The sequence below is a fragment of the Gopherus flavomarginatus genome, chromosome 1, assembly GCF_025201925.1.
Source record: "Gopherus flavomarginatus isolate rGopFla2 chromosome 1, rGopFla2.mat.asm, whole genome shotgun sequence".
Taxonomy (NCBI): Eukaryota; Metazoa; Chordata; order Testudines; family Testudinidae; genus Gopherus; species Gopherus flavomarginatus.
In genome coordinates this window covers 349,790,981-349,815,598 of record NC_066617.1, presented here as the reverse complement: position 1 = coordinate 349,815,598, position 24,618 = coordinate 349,790,981, and the positions used below count along the sequence as shown (strand labels likewise).

The following is a 24,618-nucleotide window of genomic DNA, read 5'->3' as shown; positions in this document are numbered from 1 at the left end:
TCTGGGAAGCTCCTAAATGGCACCCGCACAGAAATGGAATGTCAGTGGAGATCAGAGAGAATTGCTGGAACTGTTGCATGTTGGATGCTCCCCACAAATTCAATTCCAAGTCAATCACAGACTTCATTGCATTAGATTCCACTCAGTCTGTGGCAAAAGGATCATTACATGATGAAAAATGATTTAAGGGCATAAAACACCTTTAAAACGCGAGGAATCAGTAGGTCACTATATTTTTCCACCTACTCTGGTTTGACAGGAAGATTACAGGAGCCAGAGCAGAGATTTACTGAGAATCCTAGATCTCTGGGCTAAACTGGTTACTGTGATGTAATTGCCCAACAATATTTCCCCACAGTATAAACTGACAGCAATGCAGCCTCTCAAACTAATCTCTTCTGCAGAAGATATCTAAAGCACGGGACAGGGGAGTTCCTGGAACAGTGATTTTATTGAAGCTTAATTTGTATTAGAGTTCTTTGTTCTGTTTGCTTCTAGTTTCAAACTGAGCGTTGGGCATGTCTACACTACCAACTTAAGTCGAGCTATGTTAGGTCAACTTACAGCCGCTGCAGTAATTACCTGCCATGGTTCATTACTCTCTTCTGTCAGTGGTGCGTGTCCTCGTCAGGAGTGCTTCCCCTGACTTAAGAGGAGCAGTGGGGGAGGGTTGAGAGCCTGGGTTCCCCGCAGCCCAGCTGCCCCCACTCCGCAGCTCCTCGCTCCCAGTGGGGAGCTCTGCCTCCCAGAACCCAGGGGGCAGCTGGCCTCTAGCTGGAACCTCTCATCCACCCTGGTCTGAGGATGCCAGATTCACAGAAGGGAACCTACTGGCCTTTCTCTTAGTATGAGGCTCCAGCAGGGCACCATGAAATTGACAAGCACGTGAAAGTTCGCCTAGCATGATTGGCTGTTTGAAAAAACATTCTTATTGCTCATGGTTCTGTTAGACTCTGGTGCATTTTCAAATTTTCAGCATCTAAATCTTAATACTGTGCCACTATTTTACTAACTATTTACAGCCATTGATGTCTGATGCCTCTGCAAATCTACAATAATTCATTAATGTAAAGAAGATGGTTATTTGATATGTCAGCACTGCACATATTAATAAGGTTGTCTTTTTGGCTCTTTATCATATCAAAGACACTCATTTCTGGCTGAATGTGACATGCAAATACAGTCCACCTAAATTCCTTTACGTGTTGGATGTGCTTTGTCAACACAGTATGAGGGGATTTAGGCAGCTCTCATTCCTGAAAACAGCAAAGCAAGATTCTCCATACTGAGAACATATTTACAATGCTGCTCAGGAACAGGAAGCCTTAAATCAGGGGTTCTCAAACTTGGGGTCGGGACCCTTCAGGGGGTCATGAGGTCATTACATGGGGGGGTCGCAAGCTGCCAACCTCCACCCCAAACGCTGCTTCCCTCCAGCATTCATAATGGTGTTAAATATATTAAAAAGTGTGTTTAATTTATTGGGGGGGTCCCACTCAGAGGCTTGCAATGTGAAAGAGGTTGCCAGTAAAAAAGTTTGAGACCCACTGCCTTCGATCTTGTTACCCACTGAATGAAGAAGGGACGATACCACACTTCTCAAGTCAACTGAAGGTATGAAGGAAGCATAGGTCTTCACACCAGTTAGCTGTTGATAATCCCTGTTTAAGTGTTTCAGTATTTCCTATCATCATTCAGCAACAGATCAGATTGTGAATCAAGTCTCTCATATTCCATCACCCCCCATCATCCTCCTTCTGCTCCTCTTTCCCCCCCAAAAAAAATCCTGTTAGGAATTTTTCAGTACACACACATACGCACACACATACACACCCCTCATGCATTTGAAAGGGACCAATAGTTTAAGGAAACAATTTCATTATATAGCAGCACTCCATTCCATTTGCCTCAAGAGGAGATTTTGAACCACTACAAATGAATAATAGTAAGACTGAACCTTTAAATCCAGCTAAGAAGGAAGATCTGTACTAGTGCAGGAGTGAGGAGAAAGCTTTACAGTGGTTGCATTTTGTTTATGGGGGGGTATCAGACGTTTACCAATGTCTACACTTTCCAAAGCATAAACAGACACCTATCTCTGTAATGGATCAGTCATGTAACTAATTATTCCTAAAATGATTTAAGTAATGAGACTTGAGGATGGTATAAACAATTCTTCAAGAGATTATTGGTTAAAATTGCAGGATAATATGCTGTCAGCAGCAATTAGTAGAAAAATTAATAACTGAACTTGCGCTGTATCAGTTCTGAGATTGTGGTGGGCAGAAATTCATCATGATGACAGTTTGGACAAACAGAATTTGCTAACGATCTCCACACAGAGAGCCGTCGTAATTGACTTTCACTCCTGTACTGAACTGGATAGTCTGACAGGAAGTAGTTTTCTAGTCTGGCAGGAAGTATTAAGAGACAAAACTTTTCCAAGCCTTAGCAGAGGGTTTATATATCAGGTGTGTTCTACTGCCTAAAACAGGGGACCATACAGCAAAGCAAATTAAGATTTTTCATGATACTGACATGGACTAGATTAAGTATCAGGTACTCTTTGCAGACAGTCTCATTATGAGGATTATGAAAAACCTCGTACCTTGGTTTCTTACAGGAGTGACATAGTTGACACCATTAATGTTCCTCCAGTCCCAGGATTCTGGCAAACCTGAAGCTCGTTTGACTAATTCGGGCGTTAACGGTGCAGGCTTCGGTCTAAAACACAACATACATTCGACATTAACATACTATCACACCCGCTAGACAGAGGAAAAGAGATTGCATGAGGAACTGATACCTCTAGCAATTTTGCTTCCACAGACTATTTCCTAACAGCAGAGGCACATTAAGATTTACTGGGGCCCTCGGCACAAAGAACTTTTGGGCCCCCGACAACCCCTCTCGCTATGGGCCCCTGCCCCTGCTCCTCCTCTCCCCAGAGGCCCTGCCAGACTATAGTAAGAGCTGCGGCAGCTGCCCAGGGAGCCAGGTCACCGTGGGGAGCCCAAGGGTGATGAAACTTTTGTAAAAGTGGGTGGGGCCAAGGCCAAAGTGGCGGAGGAATGCCCCCCATTGCCCCTGGGCCCCACTGCCTCCCTCACATTGCCCCAAGATCCCTTCCATGGCTTCATACCCCAGGCCCAATCCCGCTCCTTGCCTCTTGAGCATAGAACCCCTCTGACCATGGCGCTCACGCGTAATGGCCAGACCTGTGTTCACTTTATTTCCAAACTTCACTGCATCAGAATACACATGCCAAGATTAAAATGCCCAGGCTCAGAGTGGAGTAAGATCTAAACAGCAGGCTACCGGCATGAAGATTTACACTCCTCCTCTAGTGGCCTAGATTCATGCCCTCAGTATATTAGGATGCACCCAACAAGGCCATGACAGGATTCACATTACAGAGACAAGGTGGGTGATGCAATATCTTTTAGTGGACCTGCATCTGTTGGTGAGTGAAGAAGAGCTCTGTGTAAGCTCGGAAACTTGTCTCTCACACCAACAGAACTTGATCCAATAAAAGACATTACCTCACCCAACTTGTCTCTCTAATATCTTGGGACCAACAGGACTACAACAACACTGCCTACAAGAATGGAGGATTCACTTTAACAGCCCAGAGTGACCATCACACCAGGACACTATTTTCAGGATTCATATTTCTAGCATAATGTCATAATGTCTCCACACCTTGGCACTAGCACTACCAGCAAAATGAGATAAATACAGCAGGGTGTGAAGGCTGAAAATTCACAGTACAAGGACGCTGGGATCCACATAGCAGGGTAGCAGTGTCAGATTCCATGCTCACAATATGGCAGGGATACACTCAATCCCTGAATGCAAGGGTCCAGCTAAATACAAGGGCACCTGCAAACAGCTACACTAACAGCAGGGTCTACACCATTGGCTCAGTAGCGCATGAATTCACCAGCCCAGCACAATGGGATACAGGCTACGGGTCTTTAGTATCCAAATTTGTACTCCCAGAATAGTGGGATGGAATTATAGCAATTAGAGAAGAAAAAGCCCTCTGTGATCATCCCGTCTCGGTCTATCCCCCTGCGAATGCAGGGCTGCCCCTTACAGTATGTTCTGTCCAGTCTCCTTTTAAAAGTCCCAGGCCTTGGGGTTTCCAGCCTTTCTCTTGGGAGACTATTCCTAAGACAGAGATCGCACTGCCAGAAAGGTTTCCCCTGATAGCTTTGAGTTTCCCCCTCAGGTGACAACACAGTTGCAGTTGTTCCCCAGACACTCTAGTGCAAATTGGTCCTAAACAGAATCTCATCACCACCACTCATTTGACACTTCCTCTTTCTAAGGCTGGTTTTGTCTTGTTCCTTGGAGTACTGGTTGGTGCAGAGCAGGGTAACAATCCCAGGAGACACCTTCTCAGCAATGTGAGATCCGCACGCCATCCCCAGCCTGGCAGACCCTCACCTCTACAGTGCTGGGGGAAGGTGTCTGTTTCACCTGAGGGTGGAGGGAGAAGGATGTCACATCCTGGGCTCTGGAGAGAGGATGTGCATGGGGAGGGGTGCAGACATGCTTGGCTTTTTGCAAGCAGTTTAAACCGCAACAAGGAGGTGTCCCAGGAAGGGAGGAGGCCCAGTTAGTGGGGGGCTCTCAGTGTGTCGCCACGGGGATGGGGGGATCCCGGATTGGGGGATGGATGTGTCCAGGATTTCCTGGTCTGTAGGGGATGTATCCTCTGGGGCTAGGGGGATCTCAGGATGGGGGTGAAGTAGGATCTCTGGCTGTAGAAAAGGGGATCCCAGGCTCTGAGGGTGGGTGTCCCAGGGAATATTCTGTGCAGTGGTGCACTGTGTGGGCAGGCACAGGGATAGGCAAGGCAGAGGCTGCTGGAGCCCCCGGGATTGGCTTGCTGCCCTCTGGCCCCTACACTCAGCACTGCAGCTGCCACAATCGGCAGCCAAAACTTGCAAAGTCCCGGCCCAGCAGAGCCAGTGCCGCCAGGAGCAGAGCAAGAGAGCAGGTGCCTGGGAGCAGCCCCCTCCAACGGCGCTGTGGAGCGAGCTGCCAGGTGGTCTGGGTACGGGGTGGGGAAGGAAGGGGCACAGTCTTCTAGGACAGGGTTCGGATGATCCACGGATTCAAACATTGCCCAAAGGGTGGTGAGAGCTGAGGTGGGTTCCGGGCGAGGGGGGGGGGGCATCCCTTCCATAAGTGTGGTTTGACTGCTACATTTGGGGGGCCGCATGTGTGTGCTGAAGCCAGTACCCCTGGCTCTCCCCCCCGGCCTGGAGGGGTACCTGGGCTGCCGGTACTGTGGGGGACAGCTTAATGGGGGTGGGGGCTGCTGCTGCAGTGATCTGAGTGGCCACTCAGGCAATTCAGATGCAAAGTGCCTCTCCCCACTGCCCCCTTCCTCATCCCCCTTTCTCTCCCCACCTCATCCTCCTTCTCTTCCCCCTCCCGCTTCCTCTCCCCACCCCATCCCCCTTCTCCTTGTCCTCCCCCTGCCCTTTCCCATTCATCTTTTCCACTGCCTCTTCCCCATCCCATCTCTCTTCCCCTCACCACTGCCCCACCCCTCTCCCTCCTCCACCCTCTCATCCCCTTCTTTTCCCTCTGTCTCTCCCTCCCCAACCCCTGCCACCTCCTTTTCTCCAATCCCCACCTCAGGCAGAGCAGAGCAGCTCAGAGCTGCAGAAATGTGGGGAGGAGGAATGGCACATGATCCCCTGAACACCCCTCCATATCTCATCCATTTTTTGCGTGGGGGGGGCAATTTCTCCCCAAAACTACATCCATCCACTGCCTGTCTCAGGACACTGCAACCCAACCCCCCACCCAAGCAGGGCTCCCTCTGCCCAGAACTGGAGTCATCTGGGGCTGGGAGCTGCAGCCACACCCGGAGCCGGCCCTGGCTGAGCAGGGGCCAATGCTGATGATACAGGGCTCCATGCTCTCGCCCACCACTAAGGCAAGTTTCTTGTATTAAAAGTGGGAGGGCATAGTCCCCTTGGTCCCCCCGGTTCTGGTGACCTGGGCCCCGAGACTATCCATTTGTCCTGGATGGTGCACCCCGGGGGGCAGGGACACAGACTTTGGTCCCCCAGCCCTCTGCCCAGGGCAGGCAAAAGGTCCAGGGCTCTGTGGGCAGCTCTGGCCCGTCTCCAGCTTCCGCCCTGGCCAGGAGGCAGGGCGACAGGGGGAAGAGGATGAGCAGAGGGCGGGGCCACAGTTTCAATGCTCCCCGGGGGCCCCAAATTATCCGGGACTCGTGTGTTAATCTGCCACTGCCTAACAGTATCTAGAGCTAGCAACCCCCTCCATGCACACTGAATGGGTGTCAAGTCTCACAGGTGATTCTTTATTGCTTAGTTTCAGTGGGATGGAATATGGCAAGGAGAAAATAGTCATAATCCCTGCTGGAGCAGATAAGGGTTTATTTGTGCCGTAGCAATCTCCTGGTTAGGGCAATTAAATCAGTCCAAAAATTTGTTTTTGTTTTGAAGTACTGAACTAATACCACAATATCATCAAGAATGGCAGCCTTACAACAGACTTTGAACAGGTACTGAATGTCTGTGCTATCAACAAAATTTCATTAAGAATACACAGGGTTTCTTGAAACGACACAAAATCACCAATTACTGTCAATGTGCATCAGTCAGAGGTGAACATAGTTTAACTGCAAGCGCTGACAAGGACAAAGTGTCCAGCCACGCTTCCGATGATCACGGTTAAAGCATGTTTGGAGACAGCTACTTGAAGCCGACTTTCTCCGCAGATACTGAAGTGGTGCTGAATACTGACTATCCCTGTCTACGCTTGCAGCTAAACCATCCTCACCTGCACCTGTTGCTGGCGGACGGTTATAGTGCAGACAAGCCAAAAAGGATTGCACAGTTAAGCATTCCACTCCCTTTAAAAGTCAAGTTCTTGTGACGAGCAACAGGTTCACTCCTACTCACAGCAGACTGGAAAGATCAGCCCAACAAGTGCTGTTCCAAGTGCATTACAGAGATCTAACATTACACCCAGATGACGGAGGGTCTAATGTTTGTGTGTCTGTATCTAGTGCTATTTTTCTGTGATTGTGAGGGCACGTGACTATCTTCACAGGGACAACACATAATCTTACCAACGTATCGGAAAGCCCTAACATTATCTGCATGCACAAAGCAAATATTTGGAGTTCTCCATAATCAGAGCAGCAAAAGTTAGAGACATTTCAAGTTCTACCTGCACACTTGAGTGCTATAGTACAGTGAAGTTTTGGGGGGAAAGTATGAACAATATTTCTTCCCTACAGCCCCCTCCTACCTTGGGACATGGCTCAACACCATGAGAGTCAACCATCTGAGAGAGAAAAAAGACACCTGCAAAGCTAAAACACTGCAAAGCAAATATTAGGCATAGGGAATAGGAAGGTAGCTTTACTCTCTCTCTTGACAATGTACTAAAGCGAACAGCTACACAATGGGAAATTTCAAAGGAAAAACAATTTATACCACCACTTACAAGTTTGGTCAGACTGTAGTGAAATCAGAGGTTAGTGTAGTGAAATCAGTGTGCCAACACAACCCCCTGCTGCCTGATATGGAATGGTGTGTGCCTTACTCTGTGTATAAAATATAGGCCAGCATTCTCCCCAAATTATCTATAGAAGCAGACACTGGGATGGGTAATTTGATACAGTGACAGAGAACTCCTTCTGAAAATCTGCATTGTCTGTATTTCAGCCATGATTGCCTATGGCTATTTTTGGACTGAAGGTTATAAACTTGCTAATTAACTTTATTTAAAGGATAAAAATACCTAACTACCTGCCATAGCTGTGTGTGGGCACAACCTCAGTGATGGATGGATAAGAGTCTAATTCTAAAATTCCCATTCTACACCCATGTTATCACCTCTTCCCTTAATCTGTATATTCTGAGGCAATTTCAGGACCGGATCAAAGTGCTTGTAAGACAGCCAGATATGTTTGGATCATCAGGACTCAAACAGGCAAATATGCTGGCACTCAGTCATACTGTAAGGGGTTTGAATACATCTGGATTTCATAGCATATTATATATAATCTGAACTAGGAGCCAGATCTATAGCTGATGATAATCAGCACAGCTCCAAAGAACTCAGAGAATGATTTTCACCAGCAGGCCTCGTGAGTGACCTAAGTAGGAAAATTTTAATACCTCGGAGCTCTGGACTTGAGACCTCCAGCTCTTCTAGTTAGTTCTTCCAGGGAGAGGTTTTCATATTCTTTGTATGTTGTTGCTGTCCAGGATTTCTGAACAGTATTGATAGCTTTCACGAAGTCAAAGTTGTGTACATAAGGCCTCCTTGAAAACCTGCAGACAATCGGGAACAATACAATAAGATAAATGTTTGGCCTGAAGACTACTCACTATTCACGCAACTGCTGTGATTAGACAACTTAACGCTTTGCCACTAGGTTAGGAGCAGGCCCTTATAAACCAGCTGTAATACTGAAGTATGGTCTACCCTACTGACCTATATTGGCATAACTACATTGCTCAGGGGTGTGAAAACCCCCCCCCTAGCATCGGAGTTATAGTGACTCCTTGCCCCTGGTGTAGACAGCACTCCCACAGACACAGCTACCATCTGTTGGGGAAGTGGATTAACTATGCCGACAGGAGAACTCTCTTCAGTCAGCTTAATGTCTTCATTAAAGCACCACAGCAGCGCAGCTGAACCAAAGCAGCATTTTAAGCATAGACTTGCCCTGTGGAGTGGGGGAGAAACAAATATCAAGTCAATCATTTCTCCCTTTTTACCTTAAGTAGTCCCGGTAGTTTAAAGAGGACATTACATGGGACTATTTGCCTAAAAGGGTTTATTTGGATTTAAGAAAATTCAGGGATAACCACTTCTTAACCTTTTTCTTTCAAATTTCCACACCAGTGCTTTAGATTTCCAGTTTAAATCCTTCTATTCTATTAGAACTGGGCTGATGCTAGATTAAGGTTCAGAGTTTGAGTGTGCCTCAGAGAGCTAACTGGACAAGCAGACTAGGTTATTTAGACAGAGGTTCTTCAGCTTTTTCAGGCTGTGGATCAAATCTCAATCCAAAGCTTGACAAAGACCACCTCTCCTTCTATTTGGATTTGTGACTGACTAATATCCAGCAACCACAGTAATTTCTTATGTTGAAAAGTAAGGATATTCTCCACTTAGCTTTTAGCAGCTGGAAATGAGTGGCCGCCCTCAGACAATACTTAATCAGGAATTATTGCTGCAGATTCTGCACGTATAGTCCAGGAAGCTTATAAACATCTCCAGATCTTTTTTAAAACAGATTAAATGTAGCTTTCCATTTTGTCTGTGACTACAGTTGATCTTAAAGATAGCATGCCAGATCTGAAGAAAATGGAAACCCTGTCCACTAAACTGCTCCATCACCACTATTTGCTTCCCTCAGGCCTAAGGAATTTAGTTTCATTTGGACCAGAAACTTGCTGTGATACTGTTGGGGGGTGCAGGGCTCCAGGTAACTGGCAATATGGTGTGGGGTCAGAAGTTTACATTCTCAGGCCTACGACTGTCTTTCGAGCTAAACAATATGTTCCTTTAAAGTTAGCATGAGTACATGTAATCATTTATCGTTTTCTTGTGTTCTTTTGTTTATGGTACAAGATGTAATCGATCAAAGGGGGGGGGTCAGTAGTATGGGTTAAGGATATAGTTAATTAAAAGATCCGGTAGTTAATGAATTGTAAATGATGAATTGTAGCACCTGTGAACATCTTTGTAAACAAGTAAGGTATATAAGACATGGCAACGGATAGTGATTGGTGCATGATCTGAGATTTTATATCTCCTTGCACCTTATTTGACTCAAATAAAGATACTTGCTTCTCCACTCTGGTGTGGTCATTGGGGATACGCACACTGGGCAAACGAACCCCAACTGTTGCCCCCCTGCAACAATACTATAGCTTTGTATCTTGCCCCCGAGCCAGTCTCCTCATTTTAATCTGGAACTTAAAGCACAACTGCTGTTGTCACCATATTTCAAAATAAAAAGTCATCCTCCATTCACTGTGTGCACTCACCTTTCCCTTGGTTTATGATGAAGGAGCTGGTTCACATGAATGCTGGAAGGAGAGGGCGAAACTTTCTTTCCGATAAAACATGCCCAATTATGGCCTAGCACATCATGCACCCATCCTGGAAAGGTCTCATGGCAGTAACTGGTTATGTTTTGTCCTTCCTTTTTGTACTGTAAACCAAACAAACTCCGTTAGACACATGTACAGCCATATCAAGATTCCTGCGTTTAAGGGGTGACATCTGTAATTTGCTACTAAGCCGCTCTCCACAGGACAATGTATCAGTTGTAGTCTGGAAGAATCTTATTGGCAATACACCCTGCTTCAGCATGTAATAGTGTGTCTGGAGGACATGCACACTGTAGTATCAGTGCATGTGGGGAAATGCACTCTGGACATCTGAGAAGACAGACCTAGGAGGAAAGCGAGCCAGTCACCGGACAGAATCCTGTCCACACAATAAAGTTAAACTTATGAACTTGTTATATGAAGACAATCAGGTTCTAGCTTGGCTTGTGGCAAGGGCGAACCACATTTAGTGCTATGGTTACCAACCAAGTCCTAAGCTGGTACAAACTGGTTAAAATCAGTAGTTCAGGCAGGGCATTAGAATCCTCTGCACTTCTGGCCCTCAGGAACTGTGGCAATAAGAATAGGAGTACTTGTGGCACCTTATAGACTAACAAATTTATTGTAGCATAAGCTTTCGTGGGCTACAGCCCACTTCATCGGATGCATGTAGTGGAAAATACAGAAGGAATATATATATATATATATATATAGATATATATACATACATACACATTCTCAGGGACCATGAAATAAGGTCAGCAAAGAATTGTTACAAAAGACCCTGGTGTGACACACAGCTTTATCTCCTTATAGTTCTTCAGACAGCACTGCACCTTCACACTGCCTAGTTTTTCCATTTCAGAGAGCTGGACCAGAAGGCAAGTTTTCCTCTAGTGTGTGAGTGGTGTTAACTACATGTAAGCAAACAGGTTCACCTTGACAGTTTAAACAAAAATTTATTCTAGACTCCCTCCCTCCCCCATGAATGTTGATTCAAAGAAGGCAGCTTCAAAGAACAAGTGATGTGTCACTGAAATTTATTTGCATATAAATACTGTATTGATTTGCTAAATACAAATACTATTTCCAGTGCATTAAAACTTCAATGCTTCCCTGTTGTTCATCTTATCTCTGAAAGCCAACACTCATTCCACGTTACACCCTCTGGTATTTCACCAGTTAAAAGTGGGGTAAAGATTAAGTTATCTAACGAGATCAATCTCTCTGCCCAGCCTTATAGTAAAGCTTTGATATCTTACTTTCTGGATTAACAGGGCTTTGAAAGCAGAATACTCAGCTTTAGAAAGAGGGAGTGTCAGATGAGTGGTGGTGAGAGATTCTGTTTAGGGCCAATTTACACTAGCGTCTGGGGAACCACTGCAACTATGTTGTCACTTGAGGGTATGTCTACACTGCTAAGTTGTAGACAAAACCTTTGTCTTTCACCAGCACTTTAAAATGTCCCCCCCCACCCCCACCCAAAAAGATATGGTCCTCCCTCCTCCCTGCTTGGCTAGGGGTGGAGAGAGTTGTGTGTCTGTGTATGTAGTTACTGCCTAGTGAGAGCAGAGTCCCCTTTGCTGTGCCTAGTTAGCCGTGCAGACTGGGAGAGGAGGGGGGAACATGCTAAGGTGCGCCAGGGCATGCTTCCGCCCTCCCATTGGGGGGGTGGCTGAGGATATCCCCCATTTCCTTCTCTTCTCCCCCAAACCTGCTCTGGGGGATCCCCGCTGAGGAGGCCAGCCCTGGCTCTGTCTCCCCGCAAGAAGCTGGCACCAGGAGGCCTGACTGAGGAAGCCTTCCCCCTGTTCTCTCTTCCCTTGCAGCAGCTGTGTATGGGGACCTGATTACTTGGGGGAGGGGACAGCTGAGAAGCACTCCTCACAAACAACACACTCTGTTGGCTGGCCACATCATACAAGTGCGTGAGATATGTGAGGCCCCTCTACTCTCTCCGCCTTGGTGGGGGGCGGGGGGGTGAGGGAGACAGTACCTCCTCCTTTCTGTCCTCCTCTCCATATCCTTTAAGGCACGGGAAAGACACAGCCTAGCCTCTGCGTGCTCCAGCACAGCAGCATATGGGGGGTGTGGGGAAGTCAGGGGAGTTCAACCAGTAAATGGAAGGAAACATCCCACTAACTTGGGGTGCGGAGGAGGTTTGGTTTAGAGCAGGACCTCAGGAGCGGGGACCAAAGCCTGAGCCCACCATCCTGGGTTGGGGGGCCCAAAGCCAAAGCTCAAGGGCTTCAGACCTGGGCAGGGGGCCTGTAACCTGAGCTCTGCTGTCCAGGGCTGAAGCCCTTGGGCTTTGGCCCCAGGTGGTGGGGCTTGGGCTTCAGCCCCCAGCAAGTCTAACGCCAGCACTGGTGACCCCATTAAAACAGGGTCACAATCCACTTTGGAGTCCCGACCCACAGTTTGAGAACCCCTGGTTTAGAGGAAGTGTGTGTGTGTGTGTGTGTGTGTGTGTGTGTGTGTGTGGGCTGCTGAGCTGAATCAGGAGCAGAAGCAGCTGCTGCTGTTTCCTGGGGTTTCCTGGGGAACTTGCTATTGGAAGGGAGTTCCCAGGGCAGAGGCAGGGTCGGATTAACCTTTTGTGGGCTCCCATTTACAGGCAATGGAGCACGGCGTGGGGAGGTCAGTCCCCAGAGCGAGGGGCCAGCCAGAGGTAATGGGGCCTGGCAAGGCAGGGGCGGCCCTGCTCTGCCCAATGCGAGGGCACTATATACTAACCGGCAATTGCCAGACGCACAGTGGCCTGCCCAGCCCTGTGCTGCCAGCATGTCCCTTCCCCTTCAGGGCAGTTCTACATCACACCACACAGCCCCCCTTCCCTCAACACCTCCCAACTTCCTATGGCCAGACCCCTCCCGGACCCACTATGCCCAGTGCCTCCCTAGACCAACTCACAAATGTACAGTGCCCTGCACAACACCACCCCTGCCCACACCCCACCACAACTGCCCAGCAGCCCCCACAGAACCCCCACTTCCTAGTGACCCAACACACAGATCTTCCCTACCCCTTCACAGCCCAGTCCCCAGCCCTGACCCCCAAGAGACCCACTCCCCAACACCCTGCCTCTCGGCCACATTCATCGGTCTGCTGGAAGGCGACTGTCTGCTGGGCTGAGCCGCCAGCACAGCCAGAGTGATCAACCAGGCCAGGTCCTGCCCGAGCCAGACTCCCTCAAGACACCCTTGCCTGGAGGGGCCCAACCAACTCCCCTATATTGTCCTCCCGCCCCACCCCCGCCACCTGGCTGGGACTGGCCAGGCTTCTGCTCCAGTCCCAGGCGGCTCAGCTCCGGGGAGACAGGTGGGGCCCCACAGGTGGTAGGAAGCAGAGACTGCCCAGAGCCAGAGGTGCATGGGGTCTGGCCAGGGGGCTAAGAGGAGCAGGGGTTGGGACCGGGGGCGGAGAGGAGCCCTCGGCCAGACGGCGGGTAGGCCAAGAGGAACAAGTGGTGGGCAGGGGGTGCCAGCAGAGTCTTGGAGCGCAAGCAGAGCAGACCAGGGGCCTCTTCTGAGCATGGGCCTGGCTCAATGGAGCCACGGTAAACCCGTCACTGGGCAGAGGTGTAGGGCCAATCTTAGGGGTGAGCGCTGTGGTCAGGAGGGTGGCATGGTCAGGAGAAAAGGAGCAGGGCAGGCCTCCGGTGTGAGGCTGCACAAGGCAACTCGGGACAATGGGGAGGGAGCAGGACCCGGGAGCAGTGGGAGGGAGCCCGGGGGAGACACTGGGCCTGTGTTCCCTCTAATTTTTTAGATCCATGTGCAGAATTAATTTTGTTAATCAATATGGAGGTGATATGTGACACATCAGCTTCACATTGATGCACATAACAAAATTCAGGTGGTGGGGGTGGGGCCAAGGGGTTTGGAGTGTGGGAGGGGGCTCAGGGCTGGGGCAGGGGGTTGGGTGCAGGGGGTGAGGGCTCCGGCTAGGAGTGATGGCTCTGGGGTGCAGCTGGGAATGAGGGGTTTGGGAGGGGGCTCAGGGCTGGGGCAAAGGGTTGGGGTATGGGGGGGTGCGGGGTAGGACCAGGGATGAGAGGTTTGGAGATGCAGGCTATCCCAGGGCTGCGTCAGCGAGAGAGGACTCCCACCAGCCCCTCTCCAGCCACACCAGTCGGGGCCAAGGGAGGGGCGCCTCTCTCCGCCGTGGCACATCCACGCTGGGGGAAGAGGCCTCTCCCCCTGCCGCAGCCCTGAGCCCCTGCACAGGGCTTAATAGGCAGCCACGCAGTTTAGGAAACTTAGTAGCGGGGGTAGGGGCACCAAAATGCAAGTCCACCGAGGGCACCATTTTTCACTAAGGCCGGCCCTGTTACCTTGTTCTATTCATTCCATCTTACTGTGCAAATAAACAGACAGTGTCTGAGGGAAAAGAAATGCAGTCCGCTGAATACCTTGAGGGGTGTGGGGGGGGAAGGGGTCAAATGATTTGTTCTACAGTCTGGAGGGATTCTGCACAACAGTGTTGATAAAGCCCAGACGTTCTGTATCACAAGCAGAAAGTTATTAAATTAACATTGATAAACATTCATTGTGAATGCACTGTACGCGGCTCTCCCTGAATAGTGCTGTTCATGAGAAGTATTGACCTTGAATCTTAACAATCCATATGCACCCGCTTGCCATCCTCCTTCTAACAAGCCAGACACAGGCCCACAGCATTTGTCTTGTATTCAAAACAGGATGGTAGCAACATAGGTTGAAGTCCCAAGCTACCCGACTCACTATTTATTTATGTGATCTAACAGTATACATCTAGGCTCAACAGGACCTGCATTTTAGTCTAAAACTGCCGCCCTGTCTTCTTTTGGTGAAAAAACTTTAGGCTTTCTTTATAAATCATGAAGAAACATAAGAGGTCACAAGCCCAATTTTATTCCCTTTGCTCCAGGCCCATCCATCTTCTGGAACTGACTAGTTTCTATGTGGATCTTTTAGTGGTTTCATTGGTTTTAAGCAAATTAAAACTCAATCTTTAGAAACGAAAATCATTGACAGATTTTATTCAGACGAATAGAAAACCTTGGTGTATAACAGCACCATAAATAGGATATTACAATAGGAGAACGTGAAATTACCTAGTGACTCATATCCTTCTAATAAGCAGCCTTAGGCATTTTGTCCTCTTTCCTTGCCTCATAACATTTTCAGTAAATCTGAACATTCAACACTGAAATTTCATGAACTTAAGCAAAAACTACAGATTAAATAAAAAATAAACACCTTGTCTTAAACCCACAGGAACTAGGACTTTAAAGCCTTCCCTTTTTAATAAGTATTGTATGCCAGTGCTGCACTGGTATAGCAGAATATACCCTCAAGCAGGCTTATTATAAGCATATGATGCAGTTCAGAACCTGAACGTAATCATTCACAGAATTGAAGATACATGTTCACTTCAGCTGTTTGACATGGTTGCTAAAAATGGCTGTGTTTTTAACACTTGGTAACTAATGTATTAAAAAACTTAGTGTAGACAAGGTAAATTGTACTTTTAACACACATTAGCTGGGCAAAGTAAACCCTAGTATGTGTTAACAATCTTTTGCCTTCTTAGGCTATGTCTATACTATGACAAAGGGTGGGGTTTTAGTATATTAGCTAACATAAGATCCCGGTGTAGACAAGGCAAGCTGTAGTTTTAACACTTTCTGGGGTTTATCTTGATTTAGGATAACCACATTTCGCTATGCTGAACACAGGACACCTGATAAAATTACTCGTATTCAAGCCAGTTCAACAGTAATCACTCCGAACTATGCAGTACAAACATTCAAATTAACATCAAGTTGACTGAGCCGGTTAAAAAGAAATACTCCATAGTTGGATTCTTTTTATTTACCTTCTTATCTTTAAGGCTTTAGGGTTCACATGGGGAGGGGTGACACACACCTAGCCCCCACATACACAGGGAGAAGTGACACACACACACTCCCGTACACCTCTCTCATACAGCAGGGGTGACTGACCAGCCCTCCCCTCCATGCCTGGCTGGGCCCCAGGATGGACCCGCCTCTCCTGGTACCTGGCGTCATGTCCCAAGGCAACACTTGGGGGGGTGGGCACGCAGGGTCACAAGCCCCCTCTCCCCAGATTTCTGCCAGGGTTCACATCAGAATGTGGTCAGCAGCAGCCTTTCAGCACTCTGCAGGAGGGAAGGGATGGGTGCTGCTTCCAGCTGCAGGGGGAGGAGGAGGAAGAGGACAACGACTTGGTCTGTGTCTTTCCACAGCTCATCTCTTCTCCCTCCTCCGCAGTGTGGCTGGAAGAAGCTTGTCCCTTCGTGCCTGCACAGTGTTGAAAAGCAGCTAACACCTCCAGGTTGCTGCTGGCCACTGACATAACTCAGCCCCCTCTGGCTACAGCATGGGCAGGAAGGGGTTAAGCCCTAAGGATGTCTCGTGCATCAGGATCCAGGGAACCTGACTGCAGGTACTTCAGCAAAACGCATCATGGAGCAATCCTGCGCTCGCTGGGGACAGGACCCAGAGAGTGGGTGCTTAGCCCTGGGGGCTGCTGCAGACCCTGCGGGTTCGGGTCGTGAACAGGCTGGAAATCGCTTCCCTCCCTTACAGTTTGCCTTGTCTACACTAGGATCTTCTGTTAGCTAATGTGCAAGCCTACATTTATCATAAAGTGTAGACACAGCCTAAGAAACGAAGAGATTTTTAGTCAGATTATTAGTTAACTATTGTAACCTCCAATGTGCAATTAACATTTTGGAGACAGGAAACTTTTGTTAAAGATTCAGCATCTCTGCCCTTTCAATTAAGGCAAGAGCTATACATCTTCAGATGTACACAACCAATCCAAAAAAACATGGGAAGTTAACTTTAGTCCTCATATCTCAGATACAAGCAACAAAAAATGTCTTTCAAAAACCCCTTTCAGGCATACTTTTTACATATCACAGGAGTCCAAAAGAGACCAATTTATTAAAATCCTGAGGTCATCTTTAAGACATGAGTAGCCTTGCCTACAAATTGCATGAGAAAATAGTGTGGTATTTTACTGAGATAACTAAGGCCAGAATAAACTTTTGCAAACTGGAAGTGAAATTTACAGAGAAAACTGCTGTCAATTAATAGCACAGACGCACAAGTGGGTTGCCAACTTATTTACATTTATTTTTAAGATTTATTTTTCCAGCAGAAAAACTACACCCCCAAGAAAATGTGTAACACTCTTCCTTATTGCTCAGCCTTGGATTTCTTCAGAACTGCTGCTGCTAGGGAACAGTGATTTAAGGTGAAAAGAGAATGCAGAGCACTGTCCACTAGAGGTCATAGCATCAAACAACTAATGTAGCATTAAAATCCCATGAGATCTTTACTCCTGGGAGCATTCTGCACCAAAACATTAAAATTCTGCACACAATATTTTTAAAATTCTGCAAATTTTATTTGTCAAAATAACACTACATAACAACACCGGTTTCAATTATTTTGGCAATTTATTTCAAAATACCTGACAGAAAATATGTCTGTAACAATACAGACACACATAAAAATTCCCCCTAAGGAGTAGAGAGTTAAAGAAACCCCTCTGACAATCTAGTTCCTATTTTTCTGCCCTCTTCCCAGACACAGAGCCCATCTGGGGGGCTAGACACCCACACACACACCCTCCGAGCCCAGCAGCCGTCCCACCACAGCCAATACACCGAAACCCCCTTCCCCCCGGAGCCCAGCCACGGGGACTCCCAGCCCAGATATCAGTACCCCTCCTCAGAGCCCAGCGGCAGGGCTCCCCACACGCCCTCCTCTCCCCACAAGAATCCAGCCCAGATATCTGCACCCCTTCCACCCCAGAGCCCAGCCGCAGGGCCTCAGCCCCCTTGTCCAGATACCCACACTCCCCCATTCCCCAGAGATCCAGAGGGAAAAACAGCCTGATTTTCGGTCCTAGGCTTGCATGGAGTTTCCTGCGCACTATTGCCTCCTTCCCTCAGGCCGTGCTGAAAACTGCAGCTGCCAGGAACTCTTTAGCTCAGTGATTCTCAAACTTTAGCAACCTGAGGACACCCATTTTGATTTAAAACTTATCACAGACCCCCAAGCCTCCCACTCAGCCCTAGGTTCCACCCCACTTCTTCCCAATCCTGCTCCACACCTGCCCCTTCTCTTCCCCACCTTTCTGCCCGCTTTCTCCCCGAGCCTGCCCCATCCCCGCTCCTCCCCCTCCCTTCCAGTACCTCGTGCATGCCACTGAACAACTGTTCCCCGGCTTGCAGGAGGCGCTGGGAGGGAGGAGTAGTTGAGGGAGGGAGGGGGAAGGGTTGATCAGCAGGGCCCACGGACTCCCTGGAGTACCCTCACAAACCCCCATTTGAGAAACACTGCTCTAGCTCCCTTGCCTCCCTCCCGCCAGCAATGTCTTCTATGTGTGAGCTGGGCTCTGCTGGGTTCAGTGGCCCCTAGTGGCAGCTAGCAGCACTGCAGCCCATTTGTGTGGGGAAAGGAAATTCTGCACGCACCATGTTAATTTCTGCAAAATTCTGCATTGCGCAGTGGTGCAGAATTCCCCCAGGAGTATATCTTGCTACCTAATCTGATTTAAGAGCACAAATTCACAGATTTTAAAGCCAAAGAGGAGTCATCTGAACATCTAGTCTGCCCTCCTGCATACACAGGTAGAATTTTACCCAACAGCGCCTGATGTGGAGGAAATATTCTTTCCTACTATGTAAATGAACACGAACTAGACAAACAACCAGTGGCTAAACTACAGCTGCCTTTAAAAATGCATCCAGTTTTCATTTAAAAAGACTCCAAATGATGGAGAATTTACTGCATCCCATGGTACTCTGGTCCAGTGGTTAATTATCCTCACTGTTAAGAACTTGAAACTTATTTTCTGTTTTAATTCTTCTAACTTCATAGATTTTAGGACAGAAGGAACCGATAAGGAACCAGCTGACCTCCTGTATAATGCAGGCCACAGATATCACCAAGTGAGTCAAGCACTGAGCCCCTAACTTCAGGTGCAGTGAGAGCACATCTTGATTTAAAGTCTTCTAACCATTGGATATTGTTATTCCATCTTTTCTCCCTTTGTAGTGTATCAGAGGGGTAGCCATGTTAGTCTGGATCTGTAAAAAGCAACAAAGAGTCTTGTGGCACCTTAAAGACTAACAGCATAAGCTTTCATGTGTGAATGCCCACTTCATCAGATGCATGTGTAGGTCATTCTAGATTATATAATTACAGTTGTTCCTGTTAAGCTTCTTATATTTCCCATTATGAAGCATGTTTTTTCAGTCTTACAGATCTTCTCTGAAACCCTCTCTAAAGTTTTCAACATCCTTTTTAAACTGTAGAGACCAGAACTGAACACAGTATGCCAGCACTGAGCATACCAATACCGAAAGAGAGGTAATACTGTCTTCCTGCTCCTGCTTCATATTTCCTTATTTAAATATCCAAGGATCGTGTTAGTTCTTTTGCCTCAATCACATAAACATTTAAAAATTTCAGGAACATGGTTCAGAGCCCAGCGTGGAACAGTTATGTTAAGCCAAACGTCTTTAAGAAAGCCTAACATCTTGAACAATTTTCCCCCTATTTGCTCCTTTTCTCCCGCAAAATTTATAGTGAGATGCTTAAGATTTTTATTGAGAAAGACCTATTTCATAATTGCAGTAGGACTCCAGGTCACATTAATGGGCAATGCACACCTAAATGTTGATAGAATGAGATGTTACCCAGAAGTATACCATTGCATGCTGCTGCCTAATACTGGATTCACTATCTATACAAATGTAAACTACTGGACAGGAAATGCATTTTTGCACTGGCATCAGGAGAGCAGACCAGACAGCTATTCTGCAGCAGAAGGTGGTTTATGACTGTATATATTTATATTTCACACATTAAGGGTAAGCAAACAGTAGGTGCAAGTTATTAAAATCACACTCAGAAGTGTGAAAATTATTAATTTCAATTCACTAACAGGATTAAAAGATGATCCACAAATCTAACGGTCCAAACCAAGATGCACTCAAATTTAAAACCTACCAAGAACATACCTTATTTCTTTGGCAGATCCTGAAGTCTAGGCCCACAACCAGTTATTACTTGCTGCAAATACCAGCATGCACTATGTTGGTGATGTCTTACACCACTGACCTATGCTTTATCCTTACATTGGTTCCAGCCAGTTTGCAGCCACTTAGCAACCAGGCACTTTAGCCATCATTCTGTGCTCCAGAATCTAAACTGGGATTTATTTATTTTTTTTAAACAAATTGGGCATGTGACATTTTTTAAAAACATCTTTGATACATAAGGGTGGCAACAACTCCCCTTTTTAAATTAAAAAATTGTATCACAAATGTCAAACGTTAGTCTTCCCTGGTTTTGCTGGAGGAGGGTAGGCCTCGGAGGTTGTATATTAGCTTACATCTTAATTAAGGAGGCAGAGATGTTGAGTCATAAGCAGACTTCCTGTCCCCAAAATGTACATTAGTCACTGAGGTTAAATAAGTGTTACCAAAAACTAATATAAAAGACTTAAACACTAACTAAATTCTTCCCCTCTTGCTCAACTTTCACACTCTAAGCTCTTGTGATGTCACTGTTTTACTAAATCTCCAGTCATCACGTGCTAGGCTCTAAAGATATGAATTTCTAATGTGAGAAACAAGCACTGAAAATTCACTTTGTAAAAATTGTTCAGATCTTAGTAAGAAACGTCACAAACTCATTTTTTCCCTTTTGTAACTCACTTTTAAGAGCCTGTTCTTTATGGTTGCACACATCAACTTTTTAAATGTAAGTCAAGTGTCCTTGATACTGAGGTCTGTCTGAATCTACAAATTGACAAACAGCTCTAAGAAATGGAAACTGCTCACATTCATATCTATGGGGTGTTGACTAATATCGTGACTTCAACCTGAACTCTGATGTAACTATTTTACTGCTGATCAAAGCAGCAGAGAAAGGAGATGTGCAATCATATTAAGATCTGTGAGTGGCACCTATTTTGGCATCATGAGAGAGCTGATAGCTTGGGAGAATAACACTTATTTTATCCCCCAGATCTCACCCTACTGTTTTAATATTGCAAAGTTTGAAACTGTTTATTACACAGGACAACAGATAAACTTTAGAAGAGACCCTGTATTACTGAAGCCAGTTCCAATGGGATCTGTGGTAGGTTTGATATAGTGCACGCTGGATTTCAACATGTAGCATACAGCAATTCTATGTGGGCCTAAATTTCAGGACCGGTAGAAAAAACAAGATACATTCTTAAAAAGTTACATGACCATCTTAATAGCGGGGACCTACAAAATTCATTAGAAGTTCAGTTTTAAGAGGCTTAATCCTATTTAGAAGGGACAGCATAGCTACCTGCCTTATCTTTGCAGTGGTGCAGGCCAGGATTAACTCCTGTTGTGTGCTGGTGTGAAAGCCCAAGGGCTTGTCTTCACATTCAGTGCTATAGTGAAGATGCTACTACACTGACAGGAGTGCTTCTCCCATTGGCATAGTAAATCCACTTCCCCGAGAGGTGTTAGATATGTCAATGGGAGAAGCTGTCCTGTTGACGTAGTGCTGTCTACAGATGAGGTTAGGTCGGTATAACTATGTTGCTCATGAGGTGCGGATTTTTCACACCGCCGAGCAACATTAGTTAAGTCCACTTAGGTCTGAAGTGTATACCTGACTCAAGTTAAATGTTCCTCCTTCTTTGGGACATCAGTAGGTTGCTATTTATGTAGCACACTGCAAATGCACTGCATGTTTTAAGAGACCACTGCTACAAGATCTTCCCCTTTTCATACGCTGCAATAAACATTCAGCATAAAAACTATGACTTGTGACAAATGGAAGCTCTGCCAAAATGCAGTAGGACTCTGCATTTTTAATGGATCCAAGGCTAAGGAGGTTGGGGGGCGAGGGGGACGGGAAGAGCAAGATTCTGAAGTTGGGCTCACACAAAAAGCTAAACACAAACAAGCCCTCCTTTGCTAGGTAGTAGTTACACAAGCTACTGAAAGCTACAAAAATATATGGATAAGCTCACCCAGTCCATTCCTTTGGCGTGACAACTCATTTCCCCACAGTGCCCAGGCGTAAGAACAAGTGACTTGTAAAATCAGTGAGATCCTAAGAAAATTTTACAGTGGGTGACTGGTAAGTAGGTTGAAAGAACAAAGGAAAATTATATTATCTATCTATCAATCAATCAATAGCAGACATGTATTAAGGTCAGACTTCTCATATATGTATTCTTAAGGCATAATACCCTGTCATAACCATTCTACAGAAGCTCACAACACCCCTACTACTACCGAGTTAAATAAATATTATGCCCAGTTTACAGAAAAGAGCAAGAGCTAAAGGTTAAATGACTTACCTCAGTACAAACTGCAGTTAGTAGCAGTTTGCTCTGTGTACACTAGGGGGAACACAGGAATTGTCTTCTGGACAAGCATTCTGACACCAAGCAACTAAAGCAAGCCAACATAGGAAGTGATCTATTTTCTTTCATCCTCTCTGGATAGGTGCTGGAACTAGGGGTGCTGGGGGTACTTCTGCACCCCTCTGGCTTGAAGTGGTTTCCATCATATACAGCGCTTACAGTTTGGTTCAATAGCTCTCAGTACCCCCACTATATAAGTTGTTCCAATTGTTCCAGCACCCCAGGGTGGGGGACAGTAATACAAACTGGTGGGTTGTGTTAACATTGAGCTAATGCAGTTATTGAAGACAATGAAAGCTCTTGCTAAACACTCAGCACTCAGTCCCTGTTCAATTAAGAGCTGGATCCACATCTCTGGATCCTCCACAGAGACAAAGAAGACAAGACTTGACACTCCTGGCATTTCCAGGGTAGCACAAAACAAACAAACAGTCTCAACTTTTAAATCTAAAAATGGTACAAACCCTGTTTTTTGCTCTCCGGGTCACCTTTTATTTTCAGTTATATCTAAACTCTTCTAAGAATCAATGTTAAAATAATATTTTGCATTTCAATCTGGAACGTGCTGAACATTTTAGAACAGGTAAGTAAGTAGTGTGCCTGGCACCGTGAAGTTAAGAGTCAGGTAGTTCTTTCCCTAAAGATTTTACAGCAGAAGATAAGTGGACCAGATCATCAGCTGTTGCTAACTAATGTACATCCACTGATTTCAAGGGAGCTCTGCCAATTTACATCAGATGAGAATGACCCAGATAGCTTTAGATATGACTAAAGCTAGGATTCACTGATCTGCAAATTTACAGGAGAGACATGCTTTCCCCCATGTCCCTCAGCATCTTAACTTTCCAACTTGCAGCCATGAAATAGAAACTGCAAACTCCTGTCTAGCCCTGAGAAAAAGCTGCATCAGGAGTTGTGAACACTAAGGCTGCGTCTACACTAGAGATCTTCAGTGGCACAGCTGTAGTGCTGCAGCTGCACTGCTGTAAGGGCATGGCTACACTTGAAGATGTAGAGCAATGGGAGTTAAATCAGCTTTCGGAGACAGCAGCAGGGAAAACGCTGCCGAGTGTTTACACTCTCAGCTGGAAGTGCACTGGTGTGGCCACGTTAGCAGCTCTTACAACGCCACAAAGAGCAGTGCATTGTGGTAGCTATCCCAGCATTCAAGAGGCTGCAACATGCTTTTCAAATGCAGGGGGTGGGGTGGAGTGTACAGGTAGTGTGTTGTGTGTATGTGGGGGTAGAGAGAGTGGGTTTTTGGGGTGCTGAGAGTGTGTCAGCATGCTGTCTTGTAAGTTCAGACCCCTTCCCCGCCACCGCTCTCTCACACACTCACAGCAATCAACGTTCCACACTTATGGCTGCTTTGTCCCAGTGCAGATAAGCATGCCAGTTGTCAGACACAGAGCTTTGAAAGGGGATATCCACATTCCTACAGGCGATTCCAAAACAATGACAAGAGTGGCCACTTGACTTAAGGGGATTATGGGACATTTCCGGAGGCCGATCAAAGCGCAGTAATGCACTACCTTGTTCACACTGACGCTGGGGCGTTTCAGCCAAGGAACAATAAGCGTTATGCTTCTGGTGGAGCGGATTACCAGGAGCGCTCCAGCAGCAGAGTCCAGGTGCTCTAAGTGCCTTGCCAGTATGGACGGGTCGGGAGTTAGGGCACCCGGGGCTGCTTTAATACGCTCTAACTTGCAAGTGTAACCAAGCCCTAAGGTCTCCATATAGCTGCTCTAAGCTGTTAATTAAACTACCCCCAAAGAGAGATGATAGCTATGTCGGCAGGAGAGAGTTCTCCTGTAGACATGGCCCTGTCACACCGGCACTTCTGTTGGTGTAACTTATGTCGATTGGGGTGTGTTTCTTCATACCTCTGAGTTTTATCGACAAAGGTGCTAGTGCAAACATAGGCTAAGCATCTGTACTATTTACTCATGATTTCCAAAACAATCTTTGCCTTTCTTTTATAAACTGTCTCAATAATTGCCTTTACAGAATCCAAATGAGAATGGGACTTATTCTGAAAT

The 24,618-nt window shown here is 46.6% G+C and overlaps 1 protein-coding gene across 1 annotated transcript in view; it reads right to left on the bottom strand.

Moving 5' to 3' along the window:
• CTSC (cathepsin C) overlaps positions 1-24,618 on the bottom strand; it is a 36,070-nt gene that overhangs the window by 3,851 nt on the left and 7,601 nt on the right. Inside the window, exons 3-5 of the mRNA XM_050941859.1 lie at positions 10,065-10,231; positions 8,181-8,336; positions 2,609-2,724 (exon numbers count right to left, since the gene is read on the bottom strand). Of these exons, the coding sequence (XP_050797816.1) occupies positions 2,609-2,724; positions 8,181-8,336; positions 10,065-10,231 (439 nt within the window). The remainder of the gene's footprint in view (positions 1-2,608; positions 2,725-8,180; positions 8,337-10,064; positions 10,232-24,618) is intronic.